Source organism: Dipteris shenzhenensis, chromosome 31 (assembly GCF_047967505.1).
Source record: "Dipteris shenzhenensis isolate YYH24624 ecotype China chromosome 31, Dip_SZ_1.0, whole genome shotgun sequence".
Lineage (NCBI taxonomy): Eukaryota > Viridiplantae > Streptophyta > Polypodiopsida > Gleicheniales > Dipteridaceae > Dipteris > Dipteris shenzhenensis.
Window position 1 is genome coordinate 44,760,572 of NC_141626.1, and position 22,417 is coordinate 44,782,988.

The 22,417-nt window shown below is 40.8% G+C and overlaps 1 protein-coding gene across 1 annotated transcript; it reads left to right on the forward strand.

The window, feature by feature from the left end:
* Positions 1–15,679: 15,679 nt before the first annotated feature.
* LOC147881508 (GDSL esterase/lipase At1g71250-like) lies at positions 15,680–17,267 on the forward strand. Its single transcript, XM_087402405.1, has 5 exons — positions 15,680–15,944; positions 16,078–16,205; positions 16,325–16,564; positions 16,687–16,939; positions 17,031–17,267. The coding sequence occupies exons 1-5, from the start codon at positions 15,680–15,682 to the stop codon at positions 17,219–17,221; spliced, it is 1,077 nt and encodes a 358-aa protein (XP_087258531.1). The 3' UTR covers positions 17,222–17,267.
* Positions 17,268–22,417: the final 5,150 nt, after the last annotated feature.

Genomic DNA, 22,417 nt, shown 5'->3' on the forward strand with positions numbered 1-22,417 from the left:
AGGCAGATTTTGTGAATTATATAGTTGTTTCACTACTACACACGGATCCTATTGCGACGTTTACGTATCGACGTTTAGCGCTCGCTTAGCGTTAATCGTTGGTATGAAAAGCGGGTTTCATAAAGCGTCGCTATATAGCGACTCTTTCTAAAAGTCGCTATATAGTGACCTTTATAAAAGTCGCTATATAGCGACTTTTAAGTGTCGCTATATAGCGACACTGATATACTATTTTATATCGACATTTTCCAGAGAGGTTTTTTTTTCCATATAGGCCTTAAAAGTTAGTTTTTTCTAATGACAAATTCTTTTAAATTTTCATACATGTTTGATCTCATAGAGAATGAAAAAATGAGAGCATGTACATCAAGCCTTTGAAGCTCATATATTCATGTCCAAGTTTGAGATGAGAAAAATCAACTAAGAGCATTTACATCAACTGTTTCATCTTGAGCCAAGTCTAAGGTGCCAAACAAGTCTATCTCCAACTCTATACCGAGTTGATCTCCTATATTATCATCGTACTCTAGCATCGTACGTTCACCTAAAAGTATTTGATCATCTTCTTCAATAAAGTGTGGTGATTCTACGGTGACACAATCACTGAAATGCACCTTCCAATGGGTTTGACAAAGCTCGAAGTATTTGACTCTATCTTTCCTCTTTTCCAATCTCTCATTCCTTTCCCTCTTCTTCTCTCTTTCTTTCCCTCTTTTTCCCTCTTTCCTTTCCCTCTTCTTCTCTCTTTCCCCCTTCTCTTATGCTCATACATAAACATAAGCATGAGCATAAGAATGCTTATGCTTATGCATGAGCATAAGAGATTCCTCTTCTCTTATGCTCTTCTCTCATTTCCCTCTTCTCTTCCCTCTTCTTCAAATTCCTCTTCTTCTCTTCCCTCTCATTTCCCTCTTCTCTTCCTCTTCTTCTCTCTTTCCCCCTTCTCTTATGCTCATGCATAAACATAAGCATGAGCATAAGAATGCTTATGCTTATGCATGAGCATAAGAGAAGTAGACATATGCTCATGCATTCGCATGAGTATATGTCTCTTTTTTCCCCCTTCTCTTATTCTCTCTTCTTTCTCTCTTCTTCCTCTTCTTCTCTCTTCTCCTCTCTTCCCCTCTCCTTTCCCTCTTCTTTCTCTCTTCTTTCTCTCTTATTCCTCTTCTCTCCCTCTTCTTCCTCTTCTTCCTGTTCCTTTCCCTCTTCTCTCCTCTTCTTTCCCTCTTTCCTTTCCCTCTTCTTCCTCTTCTCCTCCCCCTTCTCTTTTCCCTCTTCTCTCCCTCTTCTTCAGATTCCTCTTCCTCTTCTTCCTCTTCCTCTTCCTCTTCTTCCTCTTCTCTCCCTCTTTGCCCATAAGAATGCTTATGCTTATGCATGAGCATAAGAGAAGTAGACATATGCTCATGCATTCGCATGAGCATATGTCTCTTTTTTCCCCCTTCTCTTATTCTCTCTTTCCCCCTTCTCTTATTCTCTCTTCTTTCTCTCTTCTTCCTCTTCTTCTCTCTTCTCCTCTCTTCCCCTCTCCTTTCCCTCTTCTTTCTCTCTTCTTTCTCTCTTCTTCCTCTTCTCTCCCTCGTCTTCCTCTTCTTCCTCTTCTTCCTCTTCCTTTCCCTCTTCTCTCCTCTTCTTTCCCTCTTTCCTTTCCCTCTTCTTCCTCTTCTCCTCCCCCTCCTCTTTTCCCTCTTCTCTCCCTCTTCTTCAGATTCCTCTTCCTCTTCTTCCTCTTCCTCTTCCTCTTCTTCCTCTTCTCTCCCTCTTTGCCTATGCCTATGCCTATGCCTATGCTTATGTTTGTTTTTTTGTTTTTTGTTTTCGTGTTTGTGTCTATGTTAGACATGGGATCACGTCGCTCATCCGACAAGTATGGACAGCCTCGCAGGAGGAGAGCTCACAATCTCTATGCTCCAGAGGACTTTGATTCCTCTCAGGCGACTACCCCAAGGACTACCGCTGGTTCGACTCCTCTCGGACCTAGCACTATGACTACCCCTGGTCCGACTCCTCTTCCACGTAGCATTGCGACTACCCTTCGGGAAACTCCTTTGCTAGCCACGCATGGCTTTATCGGGAGTCCCGACGAGTTTGTAGCATAGATGAGTGGTGAGGAGGCAGCGAGATTCTTCTCTCTGCTATCTCAGAGGACCTCAGCAATTCCCTCCCCTACACTAATGGTTGGATGTACTGCCTAGCCATCCCCTCGTGCCCCTTCGACCAAGGGGTCATCACCTGCACATGCCTCTCGTAAAAGAAGGAAGAGTAGGAAGGGCAGCTTATGTTGTGTTGACTCAGGAGATGTAGACGAGTCAGCACACTCACATTCCTACAGGTCTCCACTTGGTCCAGAGACACAGTATCAGTCAGGTCCCTTTCCCTCTCCTACTCCCACTGCTACTCCTTGCTCCGAAAGCGCTCGTGCAGCTTCCACTCCTTCTAACTCTGCTACCATCAATCCTCCTTACTCATCAGGGGATCTCTCCTATCAAATCACAACTGCCGGAGAGATAATAGAAGATAAAAAGGGCAAAGCAGTGATGGCCACCATGAGGCGGTTGATGAGCCATCAATTCAAGAGCGGCATTACTACCGATTGGCGGTATCAAGATGGCCAAAAGAAGTAGGCGGTCATCGATGAGTTAAAACAAAAATACCCTAACCCGCCAAATTGGGAGTTTAATGAGGATTATATGCGAGAGCGCATGGGTTTGGTCTTGAAGCATCGTAGATCAACCTTGCATACTTCCATAACAAAGAGGTTGGCTAAACCTAGCTGGGCAGACAAAGCTGATTGGAAGTTCTTCAAGAAGCAAAATAGGGACCATCCTGAATTGTTCGAGGGTCAGAGGAGGGCTGCGAAGAGACGGCTGGACGTTGTACGTACTTCGCACTTTGGTGCAGGTAGATGGTTGGCGTTCGAGGCAACCATGGTAAGTCTACTTCTTCTCATTTAATGTATTGTTCTATTTGTTTTACTACATATTACATGCACTTTAGCTAACTCTAACTCTCGTAAATTGGATCCATAGCAAGCTGCGATGGGTCGTCTTCCTACAGATGCAGAGACGCGACACGCATTTTGGATAGGAACAAAGCCGTGGTTTATTGAGCAAGAAGCAATGGGAGCGATGGTCGATTGGGCTGAGGTGGCTGCTCGCACGGTATAAGTTTACTCCTACTTGTAATCTCACTTTTTAAATTGTTTTATTCTTTAAGTTCCAATCTAATTTTTTATTTATATGGTTCACTCTTAAGGTCAACGCTCAAGCGTCCCATCATCAGGGGCAAGCAATCAACAGGGCCAAGGATCAGACGCATGTGACGAGGATCAGGGAGAAGACGCAGCTCACGAGGACCAAGAAACAGGCCAACAAGAAGAGGACGATTCGGATTCGGATGAGTAGTAGTAGTAGTAGTGGTAGTAGAATTTTCTTCGCCCTATATGTCATTTTGTATATCCGCTCGTTTGAGAAATTTTGTATCGCCCTTTCAAAAGGGTAATTTTGTAACAAACAATGTTGTATATGTTCGACATGTATATGCTTTTGTTGCTCGATCATTTCATTTTGAGCGATTTTGTATCACCCTTACCGCAAGGGAAATTTTGTAATAAAAACACTTTGTTTTGTAATTACCCAAAAAAAAAAGGATTAGTGGGGCTAAATTGGGCCATAGCAAGCCCTGTTTAGCCCCACTAATCCTTTAATTTTTTAGTTATGTTAATCATCGCTATATAGCAACGTTTACCAGTGTCGCTATATAGCGACGATTAACAGTGTCGCTATATAGCGACACTTTATAGCGACGGTTCTTTTCTGACGCTTTTAGCGACTTTTATAGCGACGTTTGCACCCATGAAGGAAAAAAATTTAATGTAAAAAGCGTCAGTATTTTCGTCAAAAAATTATGCCTTGTAGTGTTTATGCTAATCAGGGAGTTGTTCGATATAAAAAGTAACTTCTCCTTAGTTTTTGCATGAATTAGATTTTGATTAATAATCGCACGTGTGATATAAATACGTCTCGAAAGTAGTGCCAAAGGTAGTCATATTACTCTCTCCTCCCAACGGTCCTCATCTTTCTTGTTTGCTTTTCTGAGACCATCACGGCTGTCATGCCAGTGCCATTGTCGAGCCCTTCATGAACTTCACAAGTTTCCACGCTAGTGCCACAATGGAACAGAAAGTTATCTATGTGTGTGTGTGTGTCATGCTACTCTCTCTCTCTCTCACATTCTTGTGTACAAGTTTCTTACAATCTAAGATAGTCATGAAGGAAAGGGAGAGGGAGACGGGGAGGGGGAGGGATAGGGTGAGGCAAAGGGAGAGGGAGAGAGTGTACAAAAGAATGCAATATAGAGGGTTTGGAAATTCCCAGCCCTCCATATCACTTTCTTTTCACACACACACACATAGAGAGAGAGAGAGAGAGAGAGGGTGGGAAAAGGAGATGGACAAAGAGAGATAGATAGATAGATAGAGAGAGAGAGAGAGAGAGAGAGAGAGAGAGCAGGGGGGAGAGGGACACACACACACACACACAGAGGTGTATGCTTCAATAATTTAAGGACAAGCCTTGTTCTCGCCTTGTTCTGATGATGGAGGTGATACACTCTGCACTAGAGCCTTTGTTACATCAAAACTAACTACTTTTATTAAGGACAAGTAGTTTTCCAAGACAGAGAGAGAGAGAGAGAGGGGGGGGGGGTGGGCGGGGGGATCAAGCTGGAGAGAGAGGGGGGCATCGAGCTGGAGAGAGGGAGACAGAGAGAGAGGGGTGACTGAGCTTGAGAGAGGGAGAGAGATAGAGAGAGAGAGAAAGAGAGAGAGAGAGAAAGAGAGAGGGAGAGAGAGGTGAAGGAGAGGGAGAGGGAGAGACAAAGATTTAGATTGTACAAAGAAAGCGATATGGAGGGTTGGGAATTTTCCAACCCTCCATATCACTTTCCTTTATACACGCTCTATTGTTTACACACACACCCACACACCTAGAGAGAGAGAGAGAGAGAGAGAGAGAGAGAGAGAGAGAGAGAGAGAGGTGAAAGAGAGGGAGATGGAGAGATTGTACAAAAGAAAGCAATATGGTATGTTGGAAAATTTCCAACCCTCCATATCGCTTTCTTTTGTACACACTCCATCTACCATAATATCATCTTTAATTGCATTATACACATGCTTCCAAAGGCCCTGTATCTCACCCTAGAAACATATCTTGATCGTTTACCAAGCTTCCCTTCTCTTTGTGGTTCTGATAAAAATCTTCTTGCTTTGACTCCACCAATTGATGGTTTGGTAGGAACATCCTTTCCATTTGAGGACTTCTTAATGTCTGTTATGATATGAACATCTACTCCATGGAGAGCCATGTTCGATAATACTTTTTCTAATACAACAATTTCTTTTTTCCTATGCTTTTCTGATCAAACCTTCGAAGCAAATCTAATATATAAAAAGACCAACTTTTTGATGATTCTATTAGATATCAATGCTTCACTCTCATGTAACTACGCAGGAACCAGCTAACTCTACTTATAAGCCCCCCCATATGAGGAGAAGGCATTTGAGTAGCTCGGTTATCCGGTAGGTCTTGGTTTGTACACCAGATGGGGGCCATGTGTGGCCTAATGGCTGGATGGCTTCAGATAGAGTTGGCACACTACCAGCTAGGCTACATGCAAGTGCAGGAAGGCATCCCATGACTGACTGCACAGAGGGTAGATGGAGCATTTCCTGGGGTAGCCCACTCTCAAGTTGCGGGGCCCGTTTGGAGCCCCAGATGATCCCGGATGGTTCTAACATGTGGTCGGTGGCCTATTTCAGGACCAACCTCCCGTCGGCCATTTTGGGCCAACTGGATCGGTCTCCCAATTGAGTCTAACTGAATATGGCTGGTGGCTATATAAGACCAAGCCCGTGAAGCCCATAATCATCACTGGCTACAGCAACCCTAATTCCTTAGCATCTAGCCTCTGTCCTCTATTGTTTCTAGCATGCCATCAAAGCTTCTCACATAGGAGCACATGGCTGGGAGGCCAGCGCCATCCATTGTATCAGTTTTACAGTAATCAAATTTTTGATTCTCCATACTATCTGCTTTTCTCTCTTACATATGAGATCCTATTATCTCTTGAGCACAAACGTTGTATTGTTTTCTTACAAATTCTATATAAAACATGTAATGTGCATATATGTACATTGGACAAAGGAATATCAAGAACTGCTTTGAATTCAGGATCAATCTTGTCCCTATTAGGAGCTCTTCTCCACCACTTAGGATCCATGACATGGGCTGTCTCCTTGTAGTAAAGGCATGGAGATTTTGAATTACCTCCTTTGCTTATGCTGAACATGCATTTGAGGGTTTTGAGGTCCCCTTCCATATGCCAATCAACTTGGAAATTACCGTTGCCTTCAACATGAAGTTGCCCTCCTTGAACCTGGTTTTTGATGACTTTTGGTATTTTTGTATGGTAAAACACCCAAAATAAGGTTTGGCAGTCCTCTGTCTTTACCTGCCATTAAGAAGAAACTCTATTGAAGCATCTAAATCAAATAAACGAAATCAAACAGCAATATATTTGAAAAGAAAGTTCACGCTTACCTCAAATGCTCCCAACCACCAAATGTGCTTCTGTGATTGTACATTGAAATGCTTTGAGTTTTCCTTTGTGATTGATGTATCAAGTGCCCTGTTCATAAGTGTGATGGTCACTCTTTCAATCTTTTTCTCTTTAACAATTTGACATTCATCCAACTTTATGACAAATATAAGTCGTCCCTGACTTCAAATGTGATTCCATAGAATTTAACCATTCTTTTTTGTAATTTGTTCAAGATAAAAAAAAATATTATTCCAAGGATTATACACAATGGTCCCCTTACTACCTTCAAATACATCCTTAATATGCAACCACTGACCAATAAAATAATCTATTTGTTCATTGAGCGAAGCTCTTAAATTCCAAACTTTCACAGGATTTGAAAGAAGCACATGTTTGATCCTTCGATCTTAAAAAGTTGATGACACTGCTTTGAAAATGGAAGAATAACCTTTCCTACTAACTCCACTCTCATGAAAGAGCCTCTTGAATTAAGTTTGCATCAACTTTATTTCTTTCACAAACAATTGCACAACATTGTGTTTGATGGTTTCAAACTTCTTTTCCTCAATCATCCCTTTCGCAATAGTCGTTGGAAAAATACCTTTCCTTTGTCTTATGGGAAGAGTGTTTGGATCAACATTTTCCTTTTGGGGCTCCAAAACTTTCCTATAAGCCGGATCCATAAATAAGAGTGAACATATGAAGATTTATCACAGCCACATTGCAAATAGCAAACGCTTTAAGCAATTTTACCTTGTTACTTATACTCGATGCTTGCACCCTCCACTTCCTACTTTCAATTATGCAAGGTTGTGAAGTTTTCTTCTTGAAACACTTATTTCATTAATTTTAGACTCATATGTCTACATTTGGACTAATCCTTAAAATACTTCCCAAATGAAAAGTTTACTTTATGAAAATGTCATTCGAGAATCAAAAGTTTACTTTCTAGCACTATCATTTCCACATAATACATTTTAGAACATCTCTCTACAATGTTGCACTAATAATGCACAAACTACTATTAAAGCTTAATTTTGTATTTCTTATTTTTAAGAATCATATTCTTAAATTAAAAAATCCCTTGAGTTATTAGTTTAAATCCATGAAAAACCACACTCTTGAAGATTCACAAAATTTAAAAAAGGTATACACAAGAGGCCTGTAAGACTCTTTTTAATTTCAATCTTTGAAAGAAGCAACATATTCACTTTTGAAGAAACAAGTTAGCTCTGTAGTTTGTCATCACAATGTCATGCATGTCATGTGCTCTTGAATTCTTATTGCTTGCTCTAGCATTGAATCGCTCTCTTTTTTGAGCTTGGCCTATGTCGCTTGTTCCAACTCTCTATTCTTAGTTTTTAAAGCTACTATAGAGCATCATTGCCTATGGTTGTTGTAAATGCATTGCAGTTGGTTGCATATGTCGGCTAAGTGTTATCTGTATTAGTCTTGGTGCATAGTTTCAAGATCGCCATTTGAGAATTCAAAACAAAAAAGTGGGGGTTAACATAAGGAGAAACATGAAATCCAACATGCCAGCTTCTGTACATACGACAAAAACCAAAAAATGGAATAAAAGTCTTGACATATGCACTCTAGCATGTGCACACGCCATGTACTTTTTGGACTAAAATATTGCAAGGCACCAAACTATGCACGTGGACTCAAGAATGTTTCTTAAAATACAAATAGGAGAGTCACTTTCAAAGCCCCCAAAAGCAATGTCCCAGACACACTTTTTTAGTCCACCTTACTATGCATATGCCCTAGCAAGAATATTTTCAATGTTGGTATGGCAAAGATCGCACTACAGATGCCAACCATTGTTAATGAAAAAATACTCACATTAACAAAGTGTTGGGGGCTAAGCATACCCCCAATAGAGTGCTTCTAAAACTACATATAGTACAATTCAATGAGAGAGAGAGAGAGAGAGAGAGAGAGAGAGAGAGACTCCGAAAGACCATGCATAAGGATTGTCCAAAAGGGGGCATGTGTAAGGACCTGGAAGGGAGAAAGCCCATAGATGATATAGGTGGAGAATCTCCAATGTATACCTCAATGTTCACTTGCCTTTCATAAATATCAAGACACCACTCCTATGTGCTTAATCCCATGCCTCTATTCCCATGGTCAGCTCCTAACTGTGCATACAACCTTAGTTAACATTGGCACTCACGGTGAATTTACAAAAATCTACCAAACTCCTATAAGGCCGGATGAGAAGTCAAATGCCTTATGTAAAACTAATACACCATTATAGGACTAATCGCCAGGGATGGGGTCCCATGGTGAAATTCAGACAAACATAAAAGTATCAATGGAGGGTGGCAAGAATGATGGCAAGAAAGGTGAGGACACTTTGGATTGAGTGTTTGATGATGAGATTAGAACAAACTAAATGCATAAAAAGGAATATTGTGGTAAAAAGGTAGAAATGAAAGCTCATGACAAGGAAGCCATTGATGACAAGGGAAGCAAGAGAAAGGAAATCTTGAAAAGTGGTGAGAATAGCACCCTAGGATGGATTCAGGTGATGGTGCTCTAATTAAGGTACATAAAGTCTCAACAAATTTAGCCCAAGAAATCCTATAAAAGGCACAAGAAGTAGCAATTAGGTGAGAAGTAGCTTCTTACAAGAGGGAAAAAGAAAGTCCTAGGCACAAGAAGTGAGCAAGAAGTAGCAATAAGGTGAGAAGGGACTTCTTACAAGTGGGAAAAAGAAATCGGACAATCATGCCCTTAAACCAGCTCGAAATCCGCCAAAAGACCTTCAAAAAGTAGTCACCCAGATCCGGAATAGTGCTAGAACCTCTCCAAAAGTGGCCCAAGCAAGAGGACCATATAGGAGGTGGCTGCCAGCAAAAATGAACTGTTTTGGCCAAGTTCTTTGCAACAAAAGTGAAGTTTTTTGAGAGAGAATCGAAGCTAGAGGCGTGGGAGGTGCGAGGAGAGGTGTGGGAGTGAAGGGGAACTTGCTCTAATACCAAATGTTGGAAATGGAAGCAAGAGAATGGAAGCGAGAGAATGGAGCTGAAGCAAGTTGGAATGAAATTGTAGCAACAACAATGAACTACAGAGCGAGTGTAGTCATACAGATGAAACCCTTGAATGAACCCTAACTATGGTTAAAAGATATGTGGTGACTAACTCACCCACAAACTCAACCTCTAACTGAGGTTAGGGGGCAAAAAACCTTAATAAAGGGAAAAAGTGCCCCTAGCCCCTTATTATGTAACATTGGCCACTGCCTTAGGAAATATAAATATTTCTAACAAGCTCCTATGGAGGAGCAAAAAGGAATCAAGAAATTTAGAATAATACAATCTAGGAAATGTAGAGTTTCCTCTAAATACATTATAACTTGGCAAAGTATAGTTGTCTTAACTGTTTGTTATAATTTTTTGAAAGAAGAATAAAAGGCAATGTGTAGTGATTTTTCGAGTAACTTGCTTTAGAATCAGGCAATGTGGAGTTGCCAAAAATATTGTATGTTTTAGCAGCCCTCTACAATGTGGAATGGCTTTGGAATCAGGAAATGTGGAGTTGCCAAAAATATTGTATGTTTTAGCGGCACTCTCCAAACTTTTTGAGGTCCATGATTTTTGGAGGTCCCCCTTGAGCTAATAGGAGGATATCATTTGCCTGGTTGGTGGAAAGATGAGAGTACAAAGTACATATAGAAGTATGAAAAACTTATACTTGGTGTGTTATAAGATGATAACATATAATATACCCATTAGAGGAGAAGCTAGTTTGGCAAATGGGATTGGAAGCATTTGAGAGAGAGAGAGAGAGAGAGAGAGAGAGAGAGAGAGAGATAATGGAAATAAATTTTTTTCCCAAGTGGGGGAACCTAGTATATTTATCTATAATGAAGATAATACATAACACAAATCATTAATTTATGAGATAAATGAAACATATAAATATGAAAACTTGTTGCTATATGAAATGATAATATGTAATAAATTTAATAAAGAAGAATCAAATTTGGCAAAGGGCTTGGCCCGCATTCCATAGTGCACTAAAATGTTACACACATAGGCATTCTATGAGGGTACTTCTCTACCCCCCAAGGGCGAAGGTGGATGTGTATGATTTGGTGTTGACGGTGGTGTCCCAAACATACCACTATAGCTACAACACAAGTTGGCACAAATGACTATGATTTTTAGGAATAACATATTTAATCAGTCCAACATTTATATTTTATTTTTGCAAATTGACAATTGAAGGTTAATATTCATGGTCAATAATGTGAGCTATTACTGTACTATGCTACTCAAATTAAAAAAGTGGTCCACCTTCACATCCACCCACCCTGTATCTTCCCCATTGATGACATATCTCGCCTATGGTAGACACATAATACTCTTGTATCCCTTCCCATCTTCCCACTTTTATGACATATAGCACCTATACAAATTTCTAACGTATTGGCACATGGGTGCCAATTACTCTGTGGCCCTATCAATGTTTTATAGGGAAGATGAGTACAACTACCAACTTGTACATCATCATAGATTGACTACATATTACATGGTCAAGAATACAACAAGTCCTTGTTAGTGGCAATGATGTGTTGACAAAATTCAATGCTTTCATGTATATGCATGTACATGTGGAAAAAGACAATCATATAATAAAACCAAGAATATGCTACATGTCCTTATAAGATAATGGATATGTTGCTATATAAAAATACCCAAAACCACCATGTTGCTCAAGAGGTAATTAAAAACTTGAGCTGCTTACAATTCTTCAATGATGTTTCCTAGTACAAAGTTTGCTTCTCATGAATGTGAATTAATGATTTCCCTATGCAAAAAGTGGCAATGGACATTGGAGGTGATGAACTTGGTTTGAAGAAGTAAAATTCATGAACTTTTCTTAAGAGAGAATACCTTATACTTGTGACTAGATAATATCATATTTTAAACAAGTCTAACAAATTAGATATTTAGCAAATGAAAAAATGTGAAACTCCTAAGAATTTGCATTATAATAGATATTAAATTCTAGCCTATCTGAGCCAAAAAAAATCCCTTTTTGAGAAATCCCCCTTAGCATGTACAAGATAACATAAACCTAATTCTCATTATTCGAAATAGATAATGTCTTTTCAAATATACAACTATAGAATACTTATTGAAAACCATTCCAAGAACGCCATTATTATAAAGGGACTTAAAATTCTCAATGAAACATGTTTAAATTATTAATATCCCATGTCTTGTTTGTTCCTTTTTCATGGTTATGAGAGGTGAGAAGGCTAGCACCTTCAATAGAGATATACACATACACTAATAAATCATGTGTAAAATTCATTACACATAATGTAATTATAATTCTCATATTGAATGATGCAATGTGCAAAGAGTGTGCAAATCATTGTAGACTGTAATCTCACCATTAGAGATCATGTCATGCATGTGGAATACATGTATGCTATTAATATATGTAGTATACAATCAAATAATTTAAGCTTTCGTTTTTGACACATTGGTTACTTATTCATTCAGCACAATGAGTATTAGCTATATTAGTTTAATTTCTCATGCGTATGAATGTTGATACGCCAACTAGTAGGATAACCTAGCCTATGGTTTGTGAAGTTCACTCAGTAGGTGCAAATTTATGTACAAGGAGGTGATCCCTAGTAAAATAGCATAATATTTGGACTTGATAATTTTCACTTAGACTATTCTATCATGTTTTACATAAAATATCTTCCTTTGGTTCATGCAACTTCACTCAGTAGTTGCACATGAATGTACCATGGAGGCGATCCCTAGGAAGATAGCAAAATATTTGGACTTAAATTGAATTTAGACTTTTCTATCATGGTTTAAATAAAAGATCTTCCTTTTGCCAATCCAATCAAATAGGAAAAATAAAATATTCAAAAGAGTAAATAGCCAATAAGTTAGTAGCCTCAATTTCCAAAATTTATAGTAATTGGGAGTCTTAATGTTGATGTGGATGTGTTATGTCAATTGTTTGTGCCTGGCAGTTGATCTTTGTGCAAGTTGTTTAGGAAATGACTATTCAACAATGAGCAATGGGATTTTTACTACAAGGTATATAATATATTACCTTGCTTTTTTGCCCTATTTTTTAAGATTTATTCTCCTTGCATTTTATGGTAAGCTCAACTAACTAATGATATGAAGTGCACGAGAAGTGCACTTACTATCGATCACGTGTGCAAATATGGCATGAATGAAATTGAAAGGGAGCTTACTAGAGTAGTGTTCAATGTGAAGGGATGAGAGTGGTTATGATTGCCTAGGTTACCTTTAGAATTGAGCTCGAATTGAGACTCCATGTTCCCGCAGCAAGGATATCTAGTCTGTTATTATGCTAAATTTGAGAACCATTATTTGAGGTTTCTCCTTAATAGGGTTATTGTGGAAAGAATGAGGGGAGGGGCGTGGAGGGGGTTAGTGTGTGTGTGTTTGGGGGGGCGACTAGATTCATTCTCCAACTTTTTCTGCCGCTCTTAGTTTAGCTTAATCCTTCATTCTAGAGGGTTGGGGCCTTACCCTCCCTAGCTTGCATGGGGGGATAGTTATAGATCACCACCCTTAGGGATTTAAGTACCTCCTTTTCATCTCTTATTGATTAGAAGGAATTTGGGGAATCTACTAGAATAGTTTTCATGCATTGTACTTGATATAAGTCGCTTTTTTGGTGACATCTATCCTAGTATTAAGGGGTTGTGCACATGAGATCATTTTTATGTAGATGGTTTGCACAATAGGAACTAGACGGAGGAGTAGAAGGCGTGCACGTTTTTCTTAATTTGCCATCGATGTGGTCTTGCATTGTCACCGAATGCACTTATTCTAGACCTACCCTCTGTGCTTGTAGCTCTCTGAACTGGCACTCTGGGAGTTGTTCCCTGGGCAACAAGTCACCTTCTAAACATGTAAGGTACTAGGCTCTTTCATGAAGGGAATTTTAAATTTGGGGGACTTATGGGGCAGGAGGCTAGAAAACTACTTTATATATGGTATGTACATGCTAGAAATTCAATTAAATGTACGTAAGTGAACACAAAAAACAAAAAAAGTAAAATTTTAACTATATGAGTATTTCAAATGTGCGCTTGCTTGAACTTGTTCTACACTTTCTTACATAGTGACCAACCCGAGGGACACCCAGTTTTGTGCCTGGTAATAAAAGTTCGGCATGCCCGGTACATGCGGGATGCGATTTTGCACACAAGGGCGTGCCATCCTCTTCATGCGAGCGCTGCAAAGTTCATGGACTTCATGAATTGCCTCTAACAGCAAGCCAAAGTAAGACAAAAGAGCAGACAACATCGTATGTCTTATGCCTTCACTCCTGGTAGTCCAAATGAGCACCCTGTTAAAGAGTACAGGTAATCGCTCCAGCTTTTCGTCCCCAATGAACGTGTTAGCTTGTCCTGGCGGCGAGCGATTTGCCGCTACGTGGACTTCCTGGAGGAGCCTACGTTGCACGGTCGCACGACCACGAAATGAACCGACGAGGGGGTGTACAGATGGAAAAATGGGGCTAAAAACAGCTGGAAAAGGTTCGCATGTGGATATGTGGAAGGACTGAGACGAGTAGCGCTTGTCAGACAATTAAAGACTTTGAGAGAGAGAAAGAGCGAAGTAGAGGGGAAGAAGCAGGTGAGGAGTGTCCTGCTGCTCTCTACAGAGGAGCAGGTGAGGACCCACAAGAAAGTCCTTCTGCAGTTTACCAGCAGCCAGCTGATAAATGGAATGTCAAGTCGTAAGCTTAGAAAGGCCTCCAGTCTAGGCGGTAAGAAGAATCCTCTAATTTGGATTATGATGTGTAGTAATTAAAAGCGCTCTCTCTAGGAATTGAGTTCGAGAGAGCAAGCACGAGCGCTATTCCCATGCTTTTCTCTATAAAAGATTGAACTGCTGAATGGTGGACTGACAATGAGTGCGTGCGTGATGTGCTCTGAGAAGGATTAGCCTGACGTGCTCTGAGAGCATTGACAGTGCGCTCTCTCTCTCTGATTCACTCACTCTTCACACAACTCTCGTCGCCATGGAACAACTTAAACCCATTTGTCCGTCTCTGCTGCACTCCCACACCTTCGTTGGTGGTAAAGGATTAGCCATTATAGCGGATGGATTGAGCCCCGTGTCTGTGGGCGCATGTGAGGGAGGGAGGAATCGGAGGATTCAGGAACTCGCGTGTGCGAGAGAAAGAGCGAGACAAATATGCATGCAATCGTAAGCCTCGATCGTGTACGTTAGCCTGTCGGTTCCTGTGGTTGGTGAGAAGACGACGTAGAGGGAGGGGCGCAACGAATGACAATTCCTAAGGTTTTTTTTTTTGAGGAGGAGCTGGTTGTTGAGAAGACGACGTAGATGGAGGGGCGCAACGAATGACAATTCCTAAGTAAGAGGTAAGCGTATATATTACTTCAGAAAAACAGATCTTACAAAGCAAAAGACATCTCCCCAGGTAAGCTTATATATTACTTCAGAAAAAAACAGATCCCTACAAAAATGTCAAACAGAAGACATCTCCCCCAAGATGCTTTGGAGACGAGCTCTAACTCTCTCCTCCGGCCCCAAGGCTCTTTTTTTAAGGAGGAGCTGATTGAAGATTGATGGCGAGAGAGATCGAGATCTGGATAATATATATATATATAGAGTACTGAATCCCTATATTTTGCACATATGAAGGTGTATCTTTGATTCTTAAATTTTGGCTAAATCTGTCATTCTTAAATTTTGGGTAAGTATTAACCCATGCTATACCTTCCTTTTCATTCCATTAACCTTTCAAAGCTGACCTTCCATCTCCGCCATTGCATTGACCTTCTATCTCTTCCTTGCCCGTAAATGCCTCTCTGTTTCCTCCAAACCATCCAAAGCTCCTTCTTTATGACACTTGGCACAGTCCAAGCTGCCATGAGATATATACATGCGATAAGCAAGCAAAGGGCTCCCATGCACGCCTCAAAGTTGTGTTATATTTGATTGATTTTAAACCTACGTGTCTCTCTCTCTTGCATGCTCCTTTCATCTCCTTCGCTTCAATCTCAACCTTGCAAGCTATGGCGTTCCCAGCCTCCCTTCTCACCCTCATAGCATTTCTTCTCCTCCCCACCCTCTCGCTCTCCCAGCAGTCCTCCCCCTCCTCCTCCTCCTCCTCCCAACCCTTCCCTGCCTTCTTCATCTTCGGTGACTCCCTCGTAGATGTCGGCAACAATAACTACATCACCACCATCGCCCGCGCTAATAGCCTTCCCTTCGGCATCGACTTCCCCACCGGCCCTACCGGTAGATTCTGCAACGGCAAGGTCGTCACCGATTTTCTCTGTAATCCTCTCTCCCAGCAGCATCCCGTCAGCTTTTCTATCTATTGCACCAGCAAGCCTGGAAACTGCCATCGCTGTTTGCAATGTACCCATCCTCCGGGCTGCTCTAACAATGTAGGATGCGATGAATCCAGGTGAAATCATTAATCTTCCTTTCCCACCACCGTATCTCGCCCCGACGACCAGAGGAAAAGCTCTGTTGCAAGGAGTGAACTATGCATCGGCAGCGGGCGGAATAATTCGAAGCACAGGATACAACTTTGTGAGTATTGCCCTCTCATTGGCCACATTCCTTAATGCCACTCGGAAATGTACGACGCGCGCTTCCCATTTTAACTTTTATCTCTCTAGAGTTATATGTATTGAATTGCGGTTTCGCAGATCGGGCGAGTTGATCTAGACACGCAGCTCACCTGGTTCGCTAACAATATCCAAGAGCTGCAGCAGCTATTGGGCGCATCAGCTGCGCAAAACCTTATTGCGAAGTCGCTCGTGACCACTACGATAGGGGCCAACGATTATGTCAACAATTACCTGTTGAAGGGCTCTCCGGTGTCGGCGCAGTACACAACAGAGCAGTACCAACAACTTCTGCTAGACAAGTTTTCTTCTCAGCTAACAGTAAGTGTTGTACGACCGATAGAGCATCTCCTGATTCCAGTGCAACCCTTTTTTTAAAAAGTTTTCTGGTGAAGCTTTGGTTCCCTAATTTCCTCTTAATATGCTCTTTTCTGTTCTGCCAGCAATTGTACAAATTGGGAGCCAGACAAATTGCAGTGACCGGCATTGGTCCTATAGGCTGCATTCCTTCGCAACTCGCCAAGCGGAGTGTCAATGGAGAGTGCTCTGCCTTTGTCAACGATTTAGCTTCGAATTTCAACGAGGGCCTGCAAGCTCTCCTACCACAGTTGGCTGCACAGCTGCCAGGATCTAAATACGTATACGTGGATAGTTTCACCCCTGTTTTTGCATACCGTAGCAACCCAGCACAATACGGTAAGCCATCTCTCCTCGCGTCCCCTCCCTTCTCCCTTTCCCCCTCCACCTATTGATCTGAACGCCGAAGTTGTTCTGGCTGACTGAACAGGTTTCAAGTTTGGTGCAAACGCTTGCTGCGGTGCTGGAAGATTCAACGGGCAGCTACTGTGCCTACCAGTTGTCAAGCCATGTCCCGATAGACAAGACTATGTCTTTTGGGATGAGTTCCATCCGACACAAGCCGCTAACAAGCTGCTTGCTAATGACTTTTATGGAAAGCTGGCCAATCAAATCGTATAGGCCGAATCGGCCCGAAACAGCTAAGAGACTTACAGCGTTAACGTCAATGTTCAGACTTCCTCGGTGAGGATCGATAACATGAAAGTGTCTGCTCGGGTCTGCTCGGCTTATAGATCGATTACTTTGATTTGTTGCTGTCATACGACAGCACATATTGAGAATTGACATTCAATCATGTCGTGTGGATGCGATTCTTCCCGTTTTACTTATTTTTTATTCCCTTATTAAATTTGCCATATTTAAAAATGCCTTCTTAAAGTTGTAAGCCTTCTTGATTTTCATGAGAGGCACCATTTCTACTCAAGGGTCTCGGGTTTTTTTTTCCAATGTGGATCAAATGTCCCATTTCCTTAGGTTTTTGAATTTCCTTCGTTCTTTATCACGCTTTACTGTGTTAGAAATCAGGTTAGTGTTTAGTTTTGTGTTAGTGGTCAATCGGCGTAAAGGTTTCCTTTCTTTAGTACTACCTCAAGAGCTACTCTTGCTTTCATTAAAGCAGAGCCATCGTGGTTTTGCCACCTTGTTGGCCCTACTAATGTACCTATGGAAAGCCTTGGAGTTTTTCGCTATTCTCGATCAATGGTCCGATTTTACTTTGTTTTGGTCAATCTTATCGTGTTAGAAATTAGGTTACATTTAACTTTGTGTTAGTTGTTATGGGCATTAAAGATAACCTTTCTTTAGTACTACCTAAACTACTCTTTCTTTCATTAAAGCAAAGCCACGATAATGGTTTTGCCATCATGTTGAAGTGTCAATGATAGTAGTAATAGCAAGTTGGAGAGAAAGAAATAGTAAAAAGTATGCTTGTTAAATTGTATTGTAGAAGCACCTCAAGACACAAAAGTCAATGTTGTAAGAGTTTAGGACAAAGTTTCACACATTTCTTGAGAACAAGCAATTAAATATATTTCTATAATAATACGTAACACAATTATTATAATTACCATAAATAGTGTGGCAAAGAAGGTGATATGCTCTCGGTATGCTTCCTTACCCAAAGAATTATAATCTGATAAAATGAAAGAGGAAATGAAAAAGGGAGAGAGAGGAGTGCACACAATATTACTAGCAGTACTCTAAGTTGTATTCCATGAAAATTGAGAATATATGCATGGACCCCTTAGGATCAGCGTTAGGGTTTGTCCCATACACAACAAGTCAAAGCACCCACAGACATGCACACAAACGCGTTCCTTAACTTAAAAAAAGACTTACGGGTGCGCCTATTTGTGCGTCTATAAACTCGAGTCTATAGGCACGTCTATATAATAGAAAGATGCGCCTATAGATGCGCTTTTAGACACTGTAGAAAGACATGTGCATAGACACGTTTATAGACATTCTACAAAAACTTTTTTTTTAATAAAAGTAAAATTTTGTGTAGTTGAACAGAATGCTATGTATGTTATGTATGCTGTGATGCCAAAAATTAATATTTTTAATTTGGCATTGATATTGTTTTTCTCTATGTTTGATAAGAGTTTGAGTATCAAGTGATAGCCTAGCAGCTCTCACTTATTTCTACTTTCTATGATATTGTATGGGATGGAGAGGATGAGTGGAATGGCTCATTGTAAATACCATAGGTATGAATTATAAATACTTTAGTATGGGGTGAGAGTTATTTGTGTATGGGATATTATGGAGTTTTTTAGAAAATAGGAAGAGTGAGTCATATAAAGAGGTGGGCTCATGTCCATGTGTTCTAATAATATAAGAGAGGCCACATGCCAAGCATGTGGAAGGCATGTGGAGGGGTGTGAAGTCAAGAAGAATACGTCTAAAACTCCTATGTGGAATAAGGAGGATGTGGACCTGTGGAAAAGAGAGGGTCCCTATGGGCTCCATGTGAGGAGACTCTTGACTTTCTCAATATTTCTCCAATATTTTAAGAGTCTTGAGCATCTTGTGATGGGACACATGGCAAGAGTAGCCAAAAAGGACATGGATGGTGACATACATGCTTATGTGATTGATGGGGAAAAGAATCTACATGCAACAATTGTAAATGGGTGAAGGAGGGTAACAAAATCTCTATAAAAGGAGCCGTCCTCTCCCTTGTTCATCAATCTCTTCCACCATTAGGCCTCACATTGCTGTAGCTCTAGTCTCCCCAAGCCTCTTTCATGAGCCTTCTCTCCCTCTTGTAAATATTCTCTTATGTAGACTCTTGAGTCCATCTCTCTCTAGTTTATTATCTCTCTATGAGTAGTCTTGGAGCTCTCGCTCCCTCTTGTATGTATGAAACCTCTTCTTCTCCCTTGTGTTTGTAGTGTTGGAGTGGATTCTCACTCTATTTGTAACGAAGGTCACTTCAGTTTCTCTCTCTCTCTTGAGTGTCTCTTCCCTTTTCTTTCTTTCAAAGCCTTAAAAGTTCTTTCTATTCGGTTGCTCACTATGCACACATGGTCCATCTGTTTCCCGAGCCACCATGCAAGTTTCTTACCCTCTTCTAGGCAAAATCCATGAGGGGTAGATTGTTGACGAAGGTAGAGCCTTAAGGGAGCATCCTGCTCAGGCGAAATTAACCTAGGTGGAGGGCAGTTTTCATGACAGTTTGACCCCCTGTTAGTGTTTTGCTCATAACTTTCTGCTCGATAGTCTGATTGTAATGAAATTTATATCAGCACAAAGCTCTCTTTAAGACGCATGTTGTATGTGATTAGATCTTGAATCAGATACTGCTGCAAAAAGTTATGATTCTCTATGTCTGATAGTCAGTTTTCATGATAGTTTTTACCCCCGTCTAGTAAACTATCCATAACTTTTTGGTCGCTTCTCTGTTTCTTATGAAACATATATCAGCATGAAGCTCTCTTTAAGGCGCATGTCTGTAGGTGCTTAGATCTTGAATCAGATACTGCTGCAAAAAGTTATGATTCTTTGTGTCTGACAGTTTGTTTTCATGATAGTTTTTACCCCCTTCCAGTAAACTATCCATATCTCTTCAACCGTCTGTGTGTTTTCAATGAAACTTATATCAACATGAAGCCCATTTCAAGGCGCATCTCTTTGTGATTGAATCTCTAATATCATGTCTCTACTAAAAGTTATAGGCCTCTGTGTCTAATGACAGTTTGTAGAGTGTTTTGAGCTAAGTATAAAGGTGTCTATGAAAGAGGTGCAATGTTTCCTCGGAATCTACCCATCCGACCTAATCAGCCCCTTCAAACTCCTCGATATATATTAGTTCATCTCATGTTGAGCCACAAGATCTTTTTTCAATAATGTATCACTCTTCTCTTTGGCACAGACCGGCTCACTAAGATTATGGCCTCTGCTGATCCTTTCCTTCTCCCTATGCTTGATTACAACATCACTTGGGATGTTACCATCTTCATTCTCATCTGAGGGAGGAAAGTATGGACCTGTGGTATCTTGGCATAAAATCTTCTTTCTAATGTCCCATTCTCAATGATAAATATCTTTGTCGGTCAGTTCGAAAGTAGCAGGAAGTGAAGAGGTGCGTGAAGTTTATTACCCCCAACTTCATGTTCACATCTTTTGGTGGAGACGCCGGGTACGTTTGGTATTGGATTCATCCCACCTTACTAAACGGTCTCGGGTGTACTTGATTGCATGTTATGCCTAGAAAAGCATGTGTTTCTGATGAGATAAAGAAAATGCCTGGAAGAACTCCATTAGAAGAGATTGTAGCCTGTTTAAGAGAACTTGAAGATTGTGAAGGTGATGCTCAAGCTATTCGCATAGTCACCATGATCATATCCTTTATGTTTTCACTGTTGAATATGTTGGTGAATCGACAACACCGGCAATAGGCACAATGATAGATTGGGGATTGTTCCATGCACTGGCTACTTGGTGTGAAGAAGAGTTGAGTCTTTGGGTAGTTTTCGACTATAGCAGTGGAGTGGTGATTCTTAATGCTTTCAACTTCTTTTGCTATGCAAATGATGAAGAGTACAATATCTTGAAGCTTTTATGTGCACTTCCTATTGTGAGAAGGGTGATTCTAGAATGCATGTATACACAATGTTTTCATGGTGCTGGTTGGTCACTTATTTTTGAAGATTTTGTTAAGGATCACATTGTGGAGGGTTTTCAACAAGTGGTTATGCATAATAAGTTGGTCTTGGTATACTAAAGCTCTGTGGGATCTTGTTCAGATCTTGTTTGGGATATTATTTGGATCTTGGTGTTTCCTTTTTGTGTTTCATCATGGTGAAGATTCCAGTATTTCGAGGGACCCAAGGGGAAGACCCAGAGTCTTATCTTCGGGATTTTGTTTGAGGATGCCGGCTTTCTAGATGGTCCATGAAGGATCGGGTAGAGACTTTGTCTGATTTTCTTGAAGGTATAGCCTTGAGATGGCATGAGACCTTGCTGGACTCTACCAAGGAGGACTGGAACCAAGTGGTGGTAGCAATGAAGCAGAGATTTGGGGTAGTGGAGTCGCCAAATGCTTTGATGTTGCAGTTGGACCGGTTGTATCAAGGAGAGGGTGAGTTGGTCTCTGCGTTGGCAATCCGATATGAAACTTTATGGACAAAGTATGAAAGGGCAACTTTGCAAGCTGTGGCATCGGCATCATCGGCCCCTCAAAGTCTCTCAGGGATGGAGCACTTAAAGATGAGCAAATTTGTTATGGCTTTGGAGCCTCATCTTCGCTCAAAAGTAATGAGTAAAGATCCAACAACATATGTGGAGGCGCTTCACTTTGTGACCAAGAAAGAAGCTTCTCTAAAGATCGAATTCTCTTTTGTGTCTTCAACAGCTTCAACTTGTAAGGTGGAGGTAATGGGCACTCCTCAGGTACCAAAGTCCTCTGAGTTAGATCATAATATCTCCCAATTGATGGCAGAGTTTGCTGATTTGAAATTGCATTTGGTTAATGCACGACAACCTAGAGCACCAAAGAGTGAAGATAGGCCTCAAGATAGGAGTGGGGTCACTTGCTATGAATGTAATGAAAAAGGTCACTATCACCCCGAGTGTCCTAGATTGAGAAAGAAAGAAGAAAAACAAGTATCCTTGTTAGAAGCTTCTTCAGGGGATGAGGAAAGAGAGGTAATGATGGCTAAACAGGGGCGTGGTAAAGCAAAAGAAGAAGAAGAAAGCAAGGAAGAAGTAGATGAGAAACATCAGGAAGAGGAACACCCTAGTAAGAAAAAGAAGGCATCTAGAAGGAGAATTAGCCAATCAGACTTTCCTTCAGGACAAGGAATTGGAAGC

Coding starts and splice junctions, on each gene's coding strand:
- LOC147881508 (XM_087402405.1), top strand. CDS start 15,680: ATGGCGTTCCCAGCCTCCCTTCTCACCCTCATAGCATTTCTTCTCCTC. Junction 16,565..16,686: donor AGTTTTCTTCTCAGCTAACA/GTAAGTGTTGTA, acceptor CTGTTCTGCCAG/CAATTGTACAAATTGGGAGC. Junction 16,940..17,030: donor TAGCAACCCAGCACAATACG/GTAAGCCATCTC, acceptor CTGACTGAACAG/GTTTCAAGTTTGGTGCAAAC.